Source organism: Procambarus clarkii, chromosome 91 (genome assembly GCF_040958095.1).
Source record: "Procambarus clarkii isolate CNS0578487 chromosome 91, FALCON_Pclarkii_2.0, whole genome shotgun sequence".
Classification (NCBI taxonomy): Eukaryota; Metazoa; Arthropoda; class Malacostraca; order Decapoda; family Cambaridae; genus Procambarus; species Procambarus clarkii.
This window is the reverse complement of record NC_091240.1, coordinates 10,238,796-10,257,834: the sequence shown is the minus strand read 5'-3', so window position 1 is coordinate 10,257,834 and position 19,039 is coordinate 10,238,796. Positions and strand designations below refer to the sequence as shown.

The window sequence follows — 19,039 nt, the reverse complement described above, 5'->3', positions numbered from 1 at the left end:
TTGCAGGATATTGAAAACTATTACACTGCAAATTGAGCATTCTGACCAACTAATAGGCTGTGCACTTTAGAAGCAACAACAGCCAAATATTGTATATATTCCAAATATTCTTACTTTTCCAGTTACGTAATACAGTATGCCGATCAAGTTCCGGTATATTATACTTTGTGTAGTTTATGTAATTTTTTTTATTATTATTCTTAGAGGGATTTTTTTTTAATTAAGTACTAATTTTTAATTATTTTTTTTATTATTCTTAGATTGATTTTTTTTTTAAATTAAGTACTAAAACTGGGTTTCTATACAAATTGGATTAATTTTGCAAAAGTCAGTTTTTCTTTTGATGCGCTTTGCACAATTCATATTTTATGCACCCTAAGTAATTGAATGACGTACAGTATTACCTAGGCAATTGCTCAAATATAAAATACTCTATCTGGATAATTCACCTTATGATTTTCTATAACTGGACAATTTATGTCATATGCTGTACTGTACTAGGTAATTCATTAAACATATGCTGTAAAATATAAAATTTATCTTATATAGCACTGTGCTATCTGGATAATTCATTTGCTAATGTACTATCTCGATGATATTTTGAATATATTATCCAGATAGTTTATCTAATGTACTGCCTGGATAGTTTGCAAGACATATTGCCTGGATAGATCATCTGACGTACTGCCTGGATTGTTTGCAAGACGCACTGCCTGGATAATTTGCAAGACGTACTGCCTGGATAGTTTGCAAGTCGTACTGCCTGGATAGTTTGCAAGTCGTACTGCCTGGATAGTTTGCAAGTCGTACTGCCTGGATAGTTTGCAAGACGTACTGCCTGGATAGTTTGCAAGACGTACTGCCTGGATAGTTTGCAAGTCGTACTGCCTGGATAGTTTGCAAGTCGTACTGCCTGGATAGTTTGCAAGTCGTACTGCCTGGATAGTTTGCAAGTCGTACTGCCTGGATAGTTTGCAAGTCGTACTGCCTGGATAGTTTGCAAGACGTACTGCCTGGATAGTTCATTTTATATAGTCTGGATAATTATCTGATCACTTACTACCTGGATAGTTCATCTGATAACTTGCTACCTGGCTACGGTATCTCGTATCATGATTGTTAAAAGCATGTTCAGGCATATAATTAATGCCTCTTTTCCTTTATACCATATTTGAAATTCCTGTATGGATTCCAAATAATACGCAATTTTCCTTGCTGTAAAAAAAATTAAATTATGAAATTTTGTATGAAATTATAGACGAATTGGTCAACAGTTTCCTTTAAGCATTTTGTTTTCAATGATGTGGTAGTCATGAGTAATACTGACTTACGCATAACCTGTAATGTGGTACTGTAGTTAAAAACATTTATGGTACTCTACCCAAGTACTGCAATATACAATTTCGAGCACAATTTTCATTTATAAAACTAGTGTACAGTACCTGCATATATAAATACAGTAATGTATTTTTATCTACAAAATTGGGAAACACACTACAACTAAATATTCATGGGCACAGAACTACTTTCTCCTAATCTACTTTTATCACAATGTCCCTGTAGACAATGTTTATCACAATGTTTAACTAAAATATAAAGGTGGTAAAAATAAAATTCTCTAAAGTGCAGTGAGCTAAGAGTTTGACGGATGACTGCTGGACGTTCTTTAAACAATGAATAGGAACTAAATTAGACAGTTAAGTCTTTGATAGACTTACCCACCTAAGGATGGTGTGTATTAAAAAGTGTTTCTGGCAGTTAAAGTAAGAACTGGGCATATTTTCATATACATAATTCTAAGAAAATGTCATGTCAATATCTCCAAGTACAAAATGGACTGGGCAAACCCATTGTGCGAGTTGTTGCAAACTGTCAAGTGTATGCGCGCTGGTTTCAGTTTCTACAAAAATGTTGCTATTGGCATATACAGTATATCTATGCTTTATTAATGATAAGAGTAACTAGTAAAATATATTATTTACAATATGAATGTGTGTTTATTTCATGGGTTATAAAGAGAATTGTTGTGTGTGTGAGACAAGTAACCATGTGGGAAGAGCATGTAACTTTGACAAGATGATGGAAGGAACTTCATAGCTTGGGAGGTCATCATCTCACGCTCTCACTATATATATTATTTAGTACAGTATATTAATCATATGTATTAAAATTTTGTCTTAATAATTATCAGCTAATGTATCTAGAAATAATTGAAATTTGAAATTGGCACTTACATGAATCAAAACATTGAAATAATATATTGTGTTCAAAGGAATAAATGATCTGTTAATATGAAATAAGAGCACAGTAGTATGGAAACTGTCTAAACATTAAGAAATAAATCATGCAAAAAAACCCAGTGTTGAATGTAATGAAATGCCATTTTCTGGGCGAGTCCAGGAGGCTCCCCAGAGCTTATCCAGGCTGATATGGACATATTAGACTTTGGCATCAATCAGTGTGAATGGAGTTCTTAGGCCTATTGGGGACCACGAGCCAGAACCTGGCCTCCTCAGAGAGGCATGAGGAGCAATGGCCTATAGAAATGCAGATGTGATTTGGAGCATTCTATGTCTGCCATCAACTGGGTCAGGCACCCAGAAAGGTAAGCATCCCAAAACAAACCCTTATTCTAGTTGAAACTATTACTAATAGTCAAACGAGTGGACAGAACTCCCAAAGAAAAACAAGCATGACGTCACCACGTTGCTGCGCAGACATCTGCACAGCTCACCCCCTCCCCAGAAAGGGGGTGGGGGAAGCCCCAGACCCCTCATATCGGCTACCAACACCTTCAGTTTGAAGGCTGTAATGTCAGAATACGTGAAAAAACGCCAACCAGGAGGGAGGGAGGGATGCCGGGGAGCCTCCGGGTCTCACCCAGAAAATGGGGTTTCATTACATCCAACGCTGGTTTTCTGGGGGAGAGCCCCTTTGGCTCCCCGGAGCTACATCACTAAAGACGAAAACATGAGGGACTTACTTGGGAGGTGGTCGGCACTCGCCCCTCAACACAAAGTCAAGACAACTGGCTGCAACCACCAACCCAAAGCGACACAGGGCTGACTAGGCCCCGGAACACTGACCAGGTACAGTGGTACCTCGGTTTACGAACGCCCCTGTTTACGAACTTTTCGGGTTACGAGCCCGATTTGTTCAGAAAATTTGAATCGGGTTACGAACTTTACCTCGGGATATGAGTTTGTTGATATGCGTACAGCCGACCTAGCGCGAGGTGGCACGGCGATCGCGCCTCAGTTTACCAGTGCCTCACGCCCAGTGACTATCCTGCCTGAATTCTTCGCAAGGATTTACAGTTTCTTTTCGGATTTTTGGCAATTTGAGCATAAAAGTTGTTATTATATATCTCGCTATGGGTTCTAAGAAAGCCAGTGGTAAGGTTCAAGGTAAGAAATCACATGTGAGAATGACCATAGAGGAAAAAACAAGAGATCATTCATAAGCACGAAAATGGTACTCGTGTTGTTGAACTAGCTAGGAAGTACAACAAATCCAAGTCAATGATATGCACTGTACTTGCCAAGAAAAAGGACATTTTGAGTGCTAAAGTGGCAAAGGGCGTATCAACAATCATGAAACAAAGAACACAAATACTTGAGGATGTGGAAAAGTTGTTATTACTTTTGATACACAACAAGGAGTTAGCAGGTGATAGCATTTCAGAGGCCATCATTTGTGAGAAAGCCAGGGTATTGCCGAAGACCTTGTAAAGAAAACCCCTGGAATGAGTGCAGATACAAAAGACTAAGGCAAGCAGAGGATGGTTTGAAAAATTTAAAAAAAGAAGTGGTCTTCATAGTGTTGTGAGGCATGGGGAGGCTGCCAGCTCAGACAAAACAGCGGCTGAAAGATTTATTGAAGAATCCAAAGATTTTGTAGAGGCTGAGGGATACCTACCACAAGTGTTTGTGATGAGACAGGACTGTTCTGAAAAAGATTGCCTAAGAGGACATACATTACCACGGAGGAGAAATCATTGCCCGGACACAAGCCTATGAAAGATAGGTCTACGCTTGTGCTGTGTGAAAATGCGAGTGGCGATCTGAAAATTAAACCCTTGCTTGTGTATCATTCTGAAAATCCAAGAGTTTTCAAAAAATATAGTATGCAGAAAAACTAAATGTGTGTGATGTGGAGGGCAAATAGTAAGGCATGGGTGACTAGGATATTTTGTATGGAGTGGGAAAATGATTTGGTGTGCCCTGCCATACAAAAATATCTGCAGGAGAAAAGTTTGCCACTCAAGGCCCTGCTTCTCCTCGATAATGCACCTGCTCATCCTCCAGGCTTGGAAGATACATTGTTGAACAAATTTAATTTTGTCGCAATAAAGTTCCTTCCTCCTAACACCACTCCTTTAATTCAGCCTTTGGACCAGAAAATCATAGCGAATTTTAAGAAACTTTATGAAAGGGCACTTTTCCAGAAATATTTTGAAGTGACTGATGCCACAAAACTCACCCTCAAAGAGTTCTGGAAAAACCATTTTAACATTTGTAGTGCTTTAAAACTCGTTGACAAAGCCTGGCAAGAAGTGACTCGAAGAACCCTAATCTCTGGCTGAAGAAAATTGTAGCCTGAATGTGTGTCAGAAACAGACTTTGAGGGGTTTGAGCCTGTAAATGAAGTGCCTATTGTTGAGGAAATTGTTACTCTGGGCCGGAAAATGGACTTGGGAGTTCTGTCCACTCGTTTGACTTTTAGTAGTACTGTAGTTTCAATCAGAATAGATGTTTCTTTTGGTATACTTACCTTTCTGGGTGCTTGATCTGATCGATGGCAGACATAGAATGCTCCAAATCACATGTGCATTTCTATAGGCCATTGCACCTCATACCTCTCTGTGGGAGCCAGGTTCTGGCTTGTGGTCCCTGGTAGGCCTAAGAACTCTGTTCACACTGACTGATGCCAAAGTCTATATATATACTGATATATTCATATCAGCCTGGATAAGCTCCAGGGAGCCGAAGAGGTTCCCTCCAGAAATATACTGTACTGTAAATTACATTAATTTTCAAGTATTTCTAAATCACAGAACTGTACAGTAAACTTTAATTACAAACTAATGATTATGCACTTACAGTAATACCTGTCGTATCAGACCATGTTGGAAATACGAGCTGATCTTGTATAAATAACTTGTTTGCACTATACAGTATTGCCATAAAACATTTTGTTAGCAATTATTTTTAATCCATACATTTTAAAATATGGTAAAGCTTATGTACTAAGCCTCAAGACAATACATTTTGTACAATATACATCACAGGCCACTTGATGGCCCCAGAGTTAGAGATGGTTTAGAAGGTTTTTTACAAAGCTACTGAAGATTTGTTCCAGAGACACACAAGTCATTTTCTCTGATTTGGTTTTTTTACTTTCATTAGCTAAATGAATGTGTCTTTTTGTCTAATTAAATACCGAGATAATGTTTATGTTTAAGGAGTACAAAGTACCAGAAAATAGTAAAAACTCGCCATATTGTACAATTAGACAGAGTGAAGCAGTGGTGGTGGTGGGCTGCACTCGTGTCTTACTTGGCAAATACTGGCAGATCACTGCATAACAAATGTTTTCAATGTGCTTAACAATCCCTTACTGTTCTACTCAGTGCTAAGTGTAACACTTCCTTTAACTGATATAGCATTCTATAGCACTATTATTAGTGATATTAAATCTCACCTTAAAAGGAAAACAATCCTTTATATTGCCAAGAATCACTTGCCACTAGGCAGAAGATATTCAGGTACTCATGCTGGAGTCACTTCAAAATACACAGATCTTGGTAATGTCCCAACCTGCCAGAGGGGCAGATAACTCTCAGTAGTTGCTCGAATAAATCTGATGTGAGATTACACAGGAATTGATACGACAGGTTTAAAAGTACAGTACTGTAAATACATTTGTTTTAATTTAGCCTTTTAATTTTAAGCAAATGCAAATATATAATCAATGATACAGCCATAAATTTCTCATCACATGTAGTATCAGTTCATTATATATATATACCATTTGTAATATTAAAAATAAATGATCCATTATCTTAAATTTCTTGATCCCTCTTGGGTCATTAAATGTCTTTAGACATTTAATTAAATGAATGTCTTTAGATGTCATTAATTGTCTTTAGACATTTAATAACTTACACCTTTTTACTGAAATTTATGAAGGACCACTTTCAACATCTGGTAAAGAACTCCACACACAGGTTTGGCTCTCGTATAAGAAGTGAAGTTGTTTCCACTTCTTTCTATGGACAACCAAGAACATATATAATAAACTAGGACTATCCTCAACAATCATATACAACACTTTGGGAGAGGACACAGTGGAAGCTAACTCCACGTGTATCTTCACATGTGAATACAGTGAAACCCAAGGGGTCGGGAAGGCATTATACTGGTCAAGTAATGGTTAAGAGGTGGGGATGTTGAAGCCGAGGCTGAACCTCCCACACAGGTGAGTGAATAAGTAAATCAAAGGTTAGAAACTGGGTAAATACTCATTGGAACAAAATATTGGGAAGAAAAATATATAAGAAATTAATGATACTGTACTAAAATACATTAAAAGCTCTTCATGAGTAACTATAATATCTTTAAAATTCATGAACTAATCAAAATCTAATTTAAGGTAAAATAAAAACCTCATAGTAAACAAAACATAACTTGGAAGCTTAAACAAGAAGTTAAAGATGATGCAAAACTTTTCATACATGTAAATGGCATTTACTTTAAGTAGTGCCAAAGGTTAAGAAAATATTACACTGTTTTATCCCTAATAAAACATCCCTGAATTCAAAGTTATCACTTACTGCATTCCAAGTTGATGTACAACTGCATACAGTACAGTTGTGCACAATTATCGGGTTCAATATAGAATATGTAAACGTAATATAGCAAAATTTTCAATATACAGCTTAACATTTTTAATAACCATTTTAAAATTCCCCAATAAAGTATATGATATAAAAATAAAAAATTTAAATAGAGTATTATAGTACACATTAGTTTGGGGATGTACAATGAGTCAGTTTTTAGCCATTTGTCACTTGTTCCTGTCAGACAAAAGTTAACAGCATTTACTTAGATATACCTTTATACTTCATTCATGCTGCAGATTAATTTATTATAATCACGGATAAAACACCAAATGTACGAATTATTACCATGTTTTAAAGTTAAAAGGAGTATTTTACTTGTTATAAACTAAAATTTAATTGTTTGCTATACCAAAAACTGAAGAGTTTGAGGATTATGTTTCTTCAATTGGTTCTTGTTTTCTTGAAAATATTTGGAAAATAGATTGTTTTGACTGATCTTGAGAATTTGAGCGTTGAAGTCCAATTTTTCCCGGCTGCCCTGGCTTTGTGGCGAAAAGATTACCAGACGACATAGTTCTACGTTTAAACATATCTTGAGCAAGTGTTTGGTGTTCTCGGTAGACAACTTGTGGTGGATGCGTGTGTTTCCTCGATAGAAAATTTCCAAAAAATGGTTTGGATGTGGTTTGTTCCTTAACATCCATTGCTTCTTGATCATAAATTATCCCTGCTTGATTGACATGTTGATCACTGGATGCTAAGCTTTTAACAGACTCGTGAGAAATAGAACTCCGAGGTCCAATATCTCCCAGTGGGATGCATTTTTTGCTAGCAAGATCATATGATGAGAGTGTTCTGTGCTTAGTAATATCTTGCAAATTAACATTATCCTGCTGATCACATGAAGAAGTGGATCTAGATATATGCAGGTCATCTGATGAAAAGGATCGAGAAAGTGGAGCATCGCGTCCGCACACAAGAGTGCTGTCCGAGGTAGATGTTCGTAGTTCAGACACAGTCTATAAAAATAGCAAACATGAATTAATTGGATATAAAATGAAACACTACAATATTTATTCAGTAATTAGAATTTCATAAAAAATATGACTAGCTGTGAATAATCTTGCTTTCGGTATGTATTCAGATTTGACAAATTTAGTCTACTAAACTAGTCACTTCATGTTCCTGCATTTCCTATTTCTCCTATTATGTATGCTGTCTAATACTTGCATACATCTATACATCCCATGTTTCCTAATGAAGTTTTGATTAATGAAGGAGTCACTATTAATACAGTGTTATTCTATTTATACTTTCGGTGAATTGCCCTTTGTTCTTAAGTATCTCACTGCTGAGCAATGATGCTTTTTCTGCTTGATGGCAGACACATTCCAAATGTTTTCCCTCTCTGATGATGAAATTCATAAGGTGTTGTTCATGGTTTTTATGTATGAAGTCTCCCTGTCATGTCAGTAACACCAACAAGGAGCAAAACCTTATCAACTTCAAGGATGCTAAATCCACAATCAAAGCAGAAAACATTATGAGATAGTGTAGGGTGTCTGCAATGTAATTAGTAACTTCATAAACAACACAAATACTGAACCTAAGTAATCAATCACTATAAACAGGTTGTTATTTTTTACAAATACTGTACAAAATTATTAATATAATTATCGACAACATATATGCAGCCGTTAATAAGATGCTATACAGTATATTTAAGCTTGACTTTAACTTCAAGATCAATTACTCACTGTCAAAATTAAGCAAACTTCATGTCAAAATTAACGACTTTGAATTAGGACACAACAGTTAATGAAATTCCTCACATTACCATACAAAATCAAAAGAATACACTACAGTATTTATAAAGCATGATACATGTTTACCACTTACCATCTTTCCATGCATTGACTTGAGGCTTGGATAATCTGATGCACTCTTTTTCATTCTTAGAAATTCCTCATTAACAGGATCTCTTGTTCGAATTCCCAAAAGACGCAGAATGACATCCATTTTATTAGCGTAATCCATGTGACCTGATTGAAAATATAAGTTGTGCTCAATTTTATAAATAAACTTACTAGACCATCCTTAAAAGTTAAGCTAAACAACGAAACATTGGAATATGGATAAAAAGATTACTCTCTTTAGATTATCTGGATAAAATTAGAAGACATCACTAACTCTAAAATTACTACAAAACCTAATGTACTTTTTTATAACTATAAACAACAATTAACATTAGAAGCAGTTGGCATTGATATCACCTTGTTGTTTGACAGCAATAGTCGCAAAGTACAATGTAAACATTTCAAGACGTTTTATCACTTCACGTCATTATTAAGAATTTGAGGTCTTACTATGAATTATATCTCAACGTATCTCAATAACAAGACACCAATTACTCAGTCATTAATGAAATAACCTCTTCCACTCCATCATTAACCACATGAGTGCCACAAGGCAGCATCTTAGTACCTCTCCTATTTTTTGTATTCATCAATGACTTGTCAAATGTCTCGTATGTTTTTAAACCCATACTAGCTGCTGATGATACTACCTTCATATTTTCAAACCCCAATCCACACACTGCTAGAAAAATTCACTAATGGATGTCAATGAACACAGTAAACTGAAAAACTACCTATGACATTTTATTTGGAAACAAATTGTCGAACCAAATACACCTTCACATAGACAATGTAAACATTGATAATTAATAATAATCACTTTAATTCAGGACAGGCAGCCTGTGTATAGGGTGTACTACTTATCTTCCTCAGGTTGCAATCCCACAACACTTGCCCAACTCCTGGGTACCTATTTAGTGCTAGATGAACAAAGGCATTAGTTCCCGATTGTGAGTCAAGAATGAACCAATTGTACTACCGAGACACGAAACCCAGAGTCGGACTAAATATGTGCAAACACGCTATAAAAATAAAAGGACCCAATATGTGGAACTCACACCCTAGAGAATTAAAAATTGTCCAACCTATATACTACAGTATTCAACAGTAAAGCAATGATGTATTTAAATTCATTTAAATATATCATTTATATATATTAAATATATAAATTCATTTTAATTCATATGTTAATAATAAAATTTTATACACATTTCAGTATATTTAAATTATAAAATGTGGCTAAAATGTTTGTCTATTTATTGTCTAATGTTTCACATATTTTATTTATTTATTGTCAAATTTATTTGTCTATTGTCTACTGCATTTGTGCAAACAAGACAAAATATAATACTGTATTAGCATGCCTTACCAGTGACAATATCAGAGAGGTCAAAATTGAACATTCTTCGATCTTGCCAATCAATCGGCATTAGTCCAGCAATACGCAAGCTCCCTGATGATGACCGATAAAGGAAGCGTAGAAGCCAGTCTCCCTGGCAATATCCATTGATGATGCGTCCTGATACAATATGCCCTACAAATAATTATTAGCATTTATAACACTTCTCAACTTAAAAGAAAAGTACAGTACTTTAATTTTCTATCTGTGTTTTGTTGAAGCAAAATTAGAACTTTTGGCTTGACAAACATACATTTTAAATTTGGTTATGTACTTAATTTTAATTTTCTTTCAATTGGATACAAAGTGCATAATGAAATATATATATTTGATCATATCTTAATAACAGACACCAATATGAAGACACCAATGATATAAGGTTCTCCCACTCTACCATTATACCATTAACCATAGGAGTGCCACAAGGCAGCATCCTAGGATCTCTCCTACTTCTTATATACAACTATGACATGCCAAATGTCTCCAATGTTCTTAATCCTACACTATTTGCTGATGATACTACCTTCATCGGCCCAAACCCCAACCCACATACTCTAAATAATAATGTAAATAAATTAAAAAATCAATGGATGTTAACCAACAAATTCACACAAAACATAGAATAAACCTACTACATTTTATTTGGAAGCAAATCATCAAACTAAATTCACCTTCGTATAGACAATGTCAGCATAAATAGTGAAAATGAGGGAAAGTTCTTTGGCCTATACATAGACAAAAGACTAAACTTCAGTACTCACATAAAACACACATCCATAAGTCTCTAAAACTGTTAGTATACTCTCAAAAATAATTATGTTACACACTAATGTCACAATCTTCAGGTTCGACCGAGCAAACCTCCAGGTTCCACCAAGTGAACCTTAAGGTCCCACCGAGCGAACCTCCAGGTTCCACTAATTTCACATATCACGCATTCATATCGCGGGAAGCATAACAGCCATAACTTACTAAAACTTTGCCATTCTTTGGCATATCCAGGCACTGGAGCACCGAGGAGTATGGCATCTTGAATAATACCTGCACTACCTTTGCGACGACCAAGTTCCTAACAAAAGAAAAGGGATATTTAACAAATGCAGTTTTATAAAGGAATATATCAGCGACAATAGAACCTGGATTAAACTAACCTAGATTTGGCGAATCTCCAGTTGGAACACACATTTTTCATGCCATATTTACACACCCAATTCAATGAACGAGAAGCAGGGGGGATCTGTGGAATTGCTTTCAATGTCAGGACTGAGTTTACAGATGGTGGCACCATTACAAGAAATAGTTGGGGCCCTTGGGAAAGTCATGGAGCATATTTAAAAACAAATTCTATGGTTTATTTTATTTTCAGTTGCAGAGGTTTTTGTTCAGTAAAATATGGGCACTTTTTCCTTTGAAAATGAGATCTCAAAGCTTGGGCATGGGAAATATCCTAGATGTGGGTAAATCGTTTTAGAGACATGTTCCCTTGGTTGTTGCCCTTCATATGACAGGTGGAAATTATAATTTTGCTCATTTAAATCAGCCCATAGAGCATGGGAAATATTAAGTATGATCGGTAACTCTCATAATATGGATCCAATTATGTTTTTGATGATTTTTGTAGATGAACTCTTAACATTACAAGAAATAGTTGGAGCCTTGGAAAAGCTATTAATATATTTAAAACCAAATTCTATTGTTTTACATTTTGAATTGGCAAGGTTTTCATTCACTCAGGAATGGCCCCAACTACCATTTGAAAATGAGTTTTGAGGCTGGGGATTTGAGAAATAACCTAGATGTGATTTAATTTCTTTTGTCGACATTCATTTGGTAGTTGTCCATTATATTATAGGTTGAAATGAAAATTTTGCCAAGTGAAATTAGCCCATATGGCATGAATAATGTATCCTGATACCATCTCCAGTTGCAACAAATCCCTCACTGCAACAAAGTGGGGTTGGTCCCATATAGTTTGCTGAATTGAGGTTGTACTGCATTATTAACTCATCCCACACATGAAATGAAATGAAAGTGATGGACCAAAACATCGCCCTTTCATTTTATTTAATAATAGCAGTACCCAGCCACGCGTTGTTGTGGCTCAGCAACGCATGTGCATTGCTGAGCCACAGCAACCTTCCCTGTCCCCCAGTCCTCCCCACCATTCACCCCTTACCCGTCCCCTCGTCTTCCCCTCAATTCCCCACTCCACCATCCCCTCTTCCTTCCCATCATGCCCACTCCCCTGTCCCTTTGTCCTCCCACCCCATTCTCTATTCCCCCAACCCCCCGTCCCCTCATCCTTCCCCACCATTACCCCCTCCCTTGTCCCCTCGTCCTCCCCCACCATCTCTTACTTCCGTCCCCTCGTCATCCAAACCATTCCTCACTCCCTCGTCCAATGCCTTCCCAAATGGTCTGATGTTCCCATTAGAAAATTGGGAACAAAATTGGGAAGTGATCTGATGTTCCCATCACTAAAATATAAGAAAGTTAAAAGACGAAATGAAAATATGAAAAAATAAAAAATAAACTAAACTCACAAAATGAATGGTATGGTAAACAACACAATGTCACACAAAATAATTACATAAAAAATAAAATAAATCAAAATCTATGAAAATAAAATTTATCAATGCAATTGGAAACATTGAAATGGAATTCGTAACATATTTAGTATAGCGTGCATGTTGCTATTATGTGCAACAGATGGCGCTGTTTTTCAAAAATGCATGTTTTTACCTGTCAGAGGGGTGGCATCTATATAATAGGTATATAAAATGACGCGCCTATTCAAATGCAACGTTGTGTCAAAATTTCAAAGCAATTGGTAAAGAGGTTTTGAAGATTTCCCTCACATGAAACACACAGTTTTTAGAAAACCCATGTTTTTTTACCAGCACAGACGTGACATCTATATAGTATGTATATAAAAACCTGCTCGGATGTGAATGGAACGTTGTGTAAAAATTTCAAAGCAATAAGTGAAGAACTTTCGGAGATTAGTGGTCATGCACAAACGAACATTTCCATTTTTGTTTATATAGATATGTGGGTTGGGTTATTTATTTCACCCACATTATTGTGACATTCTCCAAATATCAATTTTTTTTTTTTATATATTTACAGTTGTGAGAGGATGGAATTCCCAGCTAGCTTTTGAATTTTGTTAGAGTGTATGGCTGCATTCTAGATCGTAAATCTCACATTACATGTCCATGTTTGGAGTCTGAAGAAAGCCCAACCTTGAGGTTATCTTGAGGTGCTTCCGGGGCTTAGCGTCCCCGCAGCCCGGTCGTCGACCAGGCCTCCTGGTTGCCAGACTGATCAACCAGGCTGTTGGACGCGGCTGCTCGCAGCCTGACGTATGAGTCACAGCCTGGTTGATCAGGTATCCTTTGGAGGTGCTTATCCAGTTCTCTCTTGAACACTGTGAGGGGTCGGCCAGTTATACCCCTTATGTGTAGTGAAAGCGTGTTGAACAGTCTCGGGCCTCTGATGTTGATAGAATTTAGAGCTCTAAGCTTAGAGCTGTTCATTGAAACTGCAAGGACTGCTGTAACTGCTCTGTGAGAGGAGACACAGCATTTATCATATTTTACTTGGAAAATGTGTAGCAAGAGAGAGTGGTGTAGGGAGGTACTTGAGAGGGAGAAGTCAAAAGTTTTTGGGGGGATGGGGGCACTTGTCGTCACCCTGGGTGGGTGACGTGACATCATCCCCAGGCCTCCGCCCCCACTTACGTCACAGGCATACGTGACCAAGGCATCGGTTTATGGTTGGTAGCGGCATCTCTCCCAGGCCTGCCAGCTCTCCTCCAATTGGTGGAAGTCAGAGGGAACGAGCATCTTGGCATACCCCTGGGCCTGCCAAAAGTCATTTTAGGACCGGCATGGTTTGGGGAAGGTGTCCCAGGTCGTGGTGGCTGGTCAGCCACCACCATCACCACCACAGTTATCGCTGTGTTAATCATCAATTTCCTTGTATTGGCCAAGATAACTGGCAGGAGATGGAATTAGGAAAGGTTATCCAGTGATATAGTATAGTTTTATGTTGATTTATATTTAGAGTTACATATTTATAGTCTGTTGGTAATTTAGTGAAATTGTGGGTCCGAGTTGGACATTGAAATGCCATCTCGCTGTGTCATCCATTTCGTCACCCACCATCCATCACACCCCTGTACGAGCAAGCCTGCTTGTGGTGTGTGTGTAATTACCTAAGTGAAATTACCTAAGTGTAGTTACAGGATGAGAGCTACGCTGGTGGTGTCCCGTCTTCCCAGCACTGTCATATAATGCTTTGAAACTACTGACGGTCTTGGCCTCCACCACCTTCTCACCTAACTTGTTCCAACCATCTACCACTCTGTTTGCAAAAGTGAATTTTCTTATATTTCTTCGACATCTTTGTTTAGCTAGTTTAAATCTATGACCTCTTGTTCTTGAAGTTCCAGGTCTCAGGAAATCTTCCCTATCGATTTTATCAATTCCTGTTACTATTTTGTACGTAGTGATCATATCACCTCTTTTTCTTCTGTCTTCCAGTTTTGGCATATTTAATGCCTCTAACCTCTCCTCGTAGCTCTTGCCCTTCAGTTCTGGGAGCAACTTAATAGCATGTCTATGCATCTTTTCCAGTTTGTTGATGTGCTTGATATGGGCACCACACAACCGCTGCATATTCTAGCTTTGGCCTAACAAAAGTTGTGAACAATTTTGTGTGTGTGTGTGTGTGTGTGTGTGTGTGTGTGTGTTCTTTGGGGCAGTAACTTTACATGTACATGTTCATATTGATGTCCTGTGTCCTGTGTTTGCTTGTTGGAATCTTAACCATGTAATTAGGGATTGAGAGAGTTACAGTATTTAGGGGTAATTAACTTCACCAAGGGGATTCACGTTGTTTTGATGAGCACTGTCGAGAGGGGTGACAGTGTTGTGCCAATGAAATTAGTTACGAACTAATTAATTACCCATGGGGCAATTAATTGGTTACTCAATATTAATTAGGGATAATTAACGCCGACTATCAAGAGAGCGACAGCGTGATAGAGTTGGTGTAATTTCATTGCTAAAGTCGTAATTATCTGTCCATGAGACAGTTAATTACCCATGCTAATTGGGGGTAATTAATTGTAATTAAATAGCTTCCACACAGTAATTAATTGCAGGATGCTGCAAGTATTGGGCATAGAAAACTGTCTATGTAATGCCCACAATTCTATTGCTCCCACATTTATTACTGCAATTGTTCTTGTGAATTTTACTGAAGGCCTGCTTCGGGGTTTCGAACCCAATTCATAGTGCCACACCAAATAATTTTAGTGTGAGAATATGTGGGTTACCCTTACTTCGGCACTTGAGGAACCCGACAGCTCTGTGGATAATGACTTCGACTTCATTGAAGTCCTGGCGGTTGCTCCTGCCTTTGCCACTAGTTTCAAGTATAAGCTGCATGCCAATTTTAACGTGTTCATTCAGCAGTCCTTTCTGCCTTGTGGTAAAACCTTTCCCAGGAAGGGAAGTAAGGTTTAAAAAAAAAATCTCACAACAGTATCACAAAATATCTCAAATTTTTTATACTGCAGTTTTCATTCCTTATTTGATAAGTTTAATTTGTAATACCAAATGCAAGTTGTCTTGCAGGAAATCATAGTACTCCTTATGACAAGATGAATTACAACTCAGATATAATTGGCATTCTACAGAAAACTCTACCAAATTAAAGGATCGCTTAGCAGTAAATGACCTCATAATCTGAAGAACTGTACTTCCTGTCTAATGTACTTCAGTGTGTGTGTTAATATGATCTGCAGTTTGAACTTTGTGAATAACATCTTAGAACTTGTATATACTGGTAATTTGTATGTATTTATTATATATTAGACCCCATGGCACAGTGGTAAAGCACACACCTGGCTCTTCACGAGTGCTCTGGTCTGAGTTCATATCCTGACCGGGAAGGATTGACTTGGCACCAATCCTTAACTGTAGCCTCTGTTCACTCAGCAGTGAATGGGTCTCTAGTTGTTAAACGATTTGACCGGTCATATTTCAGAGAAAATTAGGATCAAGGACTTGCCTGAAACACTATGCGTGCTAGTGGCTTTACAAGAATGTAAGAACTCTTGTATACAGTATATATAAAAAAAATGTAATAATTAATGATGAGTGAAGTTAATAAGAATCAAAGGAAAATAAGAAGTATTAAGTTTACATAAATAAATAGTGTACTTTCAATAATATATTTAAAAACATTAATATATATATATATATATGTTAAACATATATTGAACAGTACATGTATTATTAAACAACACTTTTGCCATCAAGTTAAGAGTATGTACAGTAGGGTGATCAGTATCATTCTTATTTAAATAAACTATGTAGATTTCAATATCTGCATAGACAAATTACCTGGAGACAATAATATATTACTCGTGCTCCAAGTGAAAATCCAATGAGTGTCACTGGCCGCTTGCCGTGTTGCCGCTGAGACAGCACCTCGGCCAGCTGCTTGCCAACCTCTGCCGATCTCCTACAACACACACCCCACGGATTGTCAATCACTGATGCCAGAGTCAGAAGTGATGATGGCCAGGTTATTGCAGATATAATACCTGCAAGAAGATGATCAACAATTATGTTGCCATATAACTTGTAATGGGGTGCCACAGATCAATCAGTAGAACTCCCTCTACAGATATGGTACAGCTGATAGGTTGATCTGATGTCGGACAGAAATGAAAAGGGAAACCATGAATGAAGTGGTTATTGTCATTTCAATGTTATGCACTAAGTTAAACTTTCTTACCCTCAGACACCTACCCTAGAAGCTGTAGCAGAAAACACACATGACTAAGAGCCTGAAGATGAGATCGTTTCATAAAACATACGTTCACATGAACTCGAATAATTCGACACTCAAACACTTTATTAGCAAAAAAGCGCCCGGTAGGCAACCATTTGCTCGACACTCAACCGTTTAAATGCGTGTCACTTGTAACAAAGGATAATGTTAACAACGAGGCTAACACTCATAACAAAGGTGTTAGTGACTTTGCATGAATGTAAAAATACCAATATTATGTGATCTCACCAACCCATTGTACCTTCTTGCAAATAAAAATTATTATTATTATTATTATTATTATTATTATTATTATTATTACTGTATAATGAATCACTTTCTAGTAGCTGTTGTTCAGTGCACAACCTCACTAAACGATAAGTTAGGTTAGATTTGATAAAATTTCTATGTTAGTTTTGACTCAAATTACAAAAATAAATCATATATTTCATAATGGAAAGCTCATATAATAAAATATCGAGGAATGGTTTATCATTCCCTAGGAATTTTTTTTTATAAAAATATAATATTTTAGGTTATTAGGCAACTTGGCCTAATAATACAAACCTGCTAAAATTGTGTATTTAAGTGTCTCCTGGACAGCCATGGAAAGTGCAAACTGGAGGAGATAATCCATGGCTTGTCCAAGTTCTCGCAGGTACTGGGACTCGTAGCGCAAACAATACTGAAAAAAGTAGGCAAAAGTAGAACTCGAGTTAAGAGCAACTGATTACATTGCCCATCAACATAAAACATTGTATTCTGCTTCATATTTGAAATAGTCTTTTTGATGTTCAACAGTTTCTTTCAATTTGTGTTAGAAGGTCCCAGGTATTTCTTCAAATCCCTGCCTGGAGCCTTTTTTACCCACTGAGTACTGTACAGTCATAGTTTGATTTCTTTATCAATCCTTATTAACCAGAGGGAGGTTGTTATCCAATATCAATTACATGGCAACCCAAAATGATGTCATGAAAGAGTATTCCTTATACTGTTTGAAAATCTTAGTTATTCAAAGTACTGTAACTGATACATAAATTCATGCAGACATTTATATATCTGCCTCACCAAGTACTGTGGCATAAATCTCACATGTTTCTTCGTCTTAATTCAGACAATTTGTGTTTGTACTTATTGTGAATAATGAATACTGTTTTTATATTATTATAGTTACCACTAAAGCTACAAATTAAAAAATAAGGCAGTCTAAATATTTTATCATTATCATAAAATTACATAAAATAAATATTTAGCTGCTGTCTGGATCTTTTATTCAGAGCTAACAAAACTACCCTGCTAAGCCTTTATGGCTAGGTGACCAGCGGCATCAGGCAAAAGGAAACTTTGCCCAACCATATCTGATTTGCCCGAGGAGTGAACCCGGGTCCATCGGTTGTGAGCTAAAGATATAGCCCACTATGCCACAGAACCCATTAAGTAAAGTTTGTCAGAATACATTTTAATAGCTGGTAGCTCTTACCTGCTCTCTGGAATGAAACAAAATCCTCCAAGGTTGACTAAATTCCCTAATTCCTTCTTTTGTTAGCCAACCAGATATAGCAATGGTAATGTGTAAATGACTTCCATCAGTTAGGTAGTCGAAGGCAAACTCTTCTATGTCTCCAATGCGTTTTTGCATTTTAAATCCTGTATTAAAAAAAATAGTGAAGTCGTTGCATTTCATTTCATTGCTTAAAACTAATTATTTCTAGCAGACAAATATAAGTTTACAGGCACTGACATATTTAAGAAAGAATGTATCGTAATTCAATTATACAGTAGTAGTAGTAGTCAATAAAGGACTGCATAATTGGTAAAATTATCTCAACAAACTGCATTTCTATCCAATCACATTGTTATAGGTTAAGTAACAATTGTAATTACGAAGTTATAAGATGCTTATTTTAACATACTAAGTAGGTTAGGTAAGGTCGGTGTTTTCTATGAAGCTTTTCAAGGGAAACTATTATGTTTAGTATGTCACCTATGCACGCAACTAATAAGTCAATATTGACTTATTAAATTTGCGAG

At 36.7% G+C, this 19,039-nt stretch overlaps 1 protein-coding gene across 1 annotated transcript in view; it reads right to left on the bottom strand.

The window, feature by feature from the left end:
• Positions 1-6,934: 6,934 nt before the first annotated feature.
• LOC123774001 (transmembrane and coiled-coil domain-containing protein 4) overlaps positions 6,935-19,039 on the bottom strand; it is a 96,580-nt gene continuing 84,475 nt past the window's right edge. The window contains exons 7-13 of the mRNA XM_045768058.2: positions 18,489-18,655; positions 17,576-17,693; positions 16,576-16,778; positions 11,132-11,228; positions 10,130-10,294; positions 8,744-8,886; positions 6,935-7,863 (exon numbers count right to left, since the gene is read on the bottom strand). Coding sequence (XP_045624014.1) covers positions 7,276-7,863; positions 8,744-8,886; positions 10,130-10,294; positions 11,132-11,228; positions 16,576-16,778; positions 17,576-17,693; positions 18,489-18,655 — 1,481 coding nt within the window. The 3' untranslated portion in view covers positions 6,935-7,275. The remainder of the gene's footprint in view (positions 7,864-8,743; positions 8,887-10,129; positions 10,295-11,131; positions 11,229-16,575; positions 16,779-17,575; positions 17,694-18,488; positions 18,656-19,039) is intronic.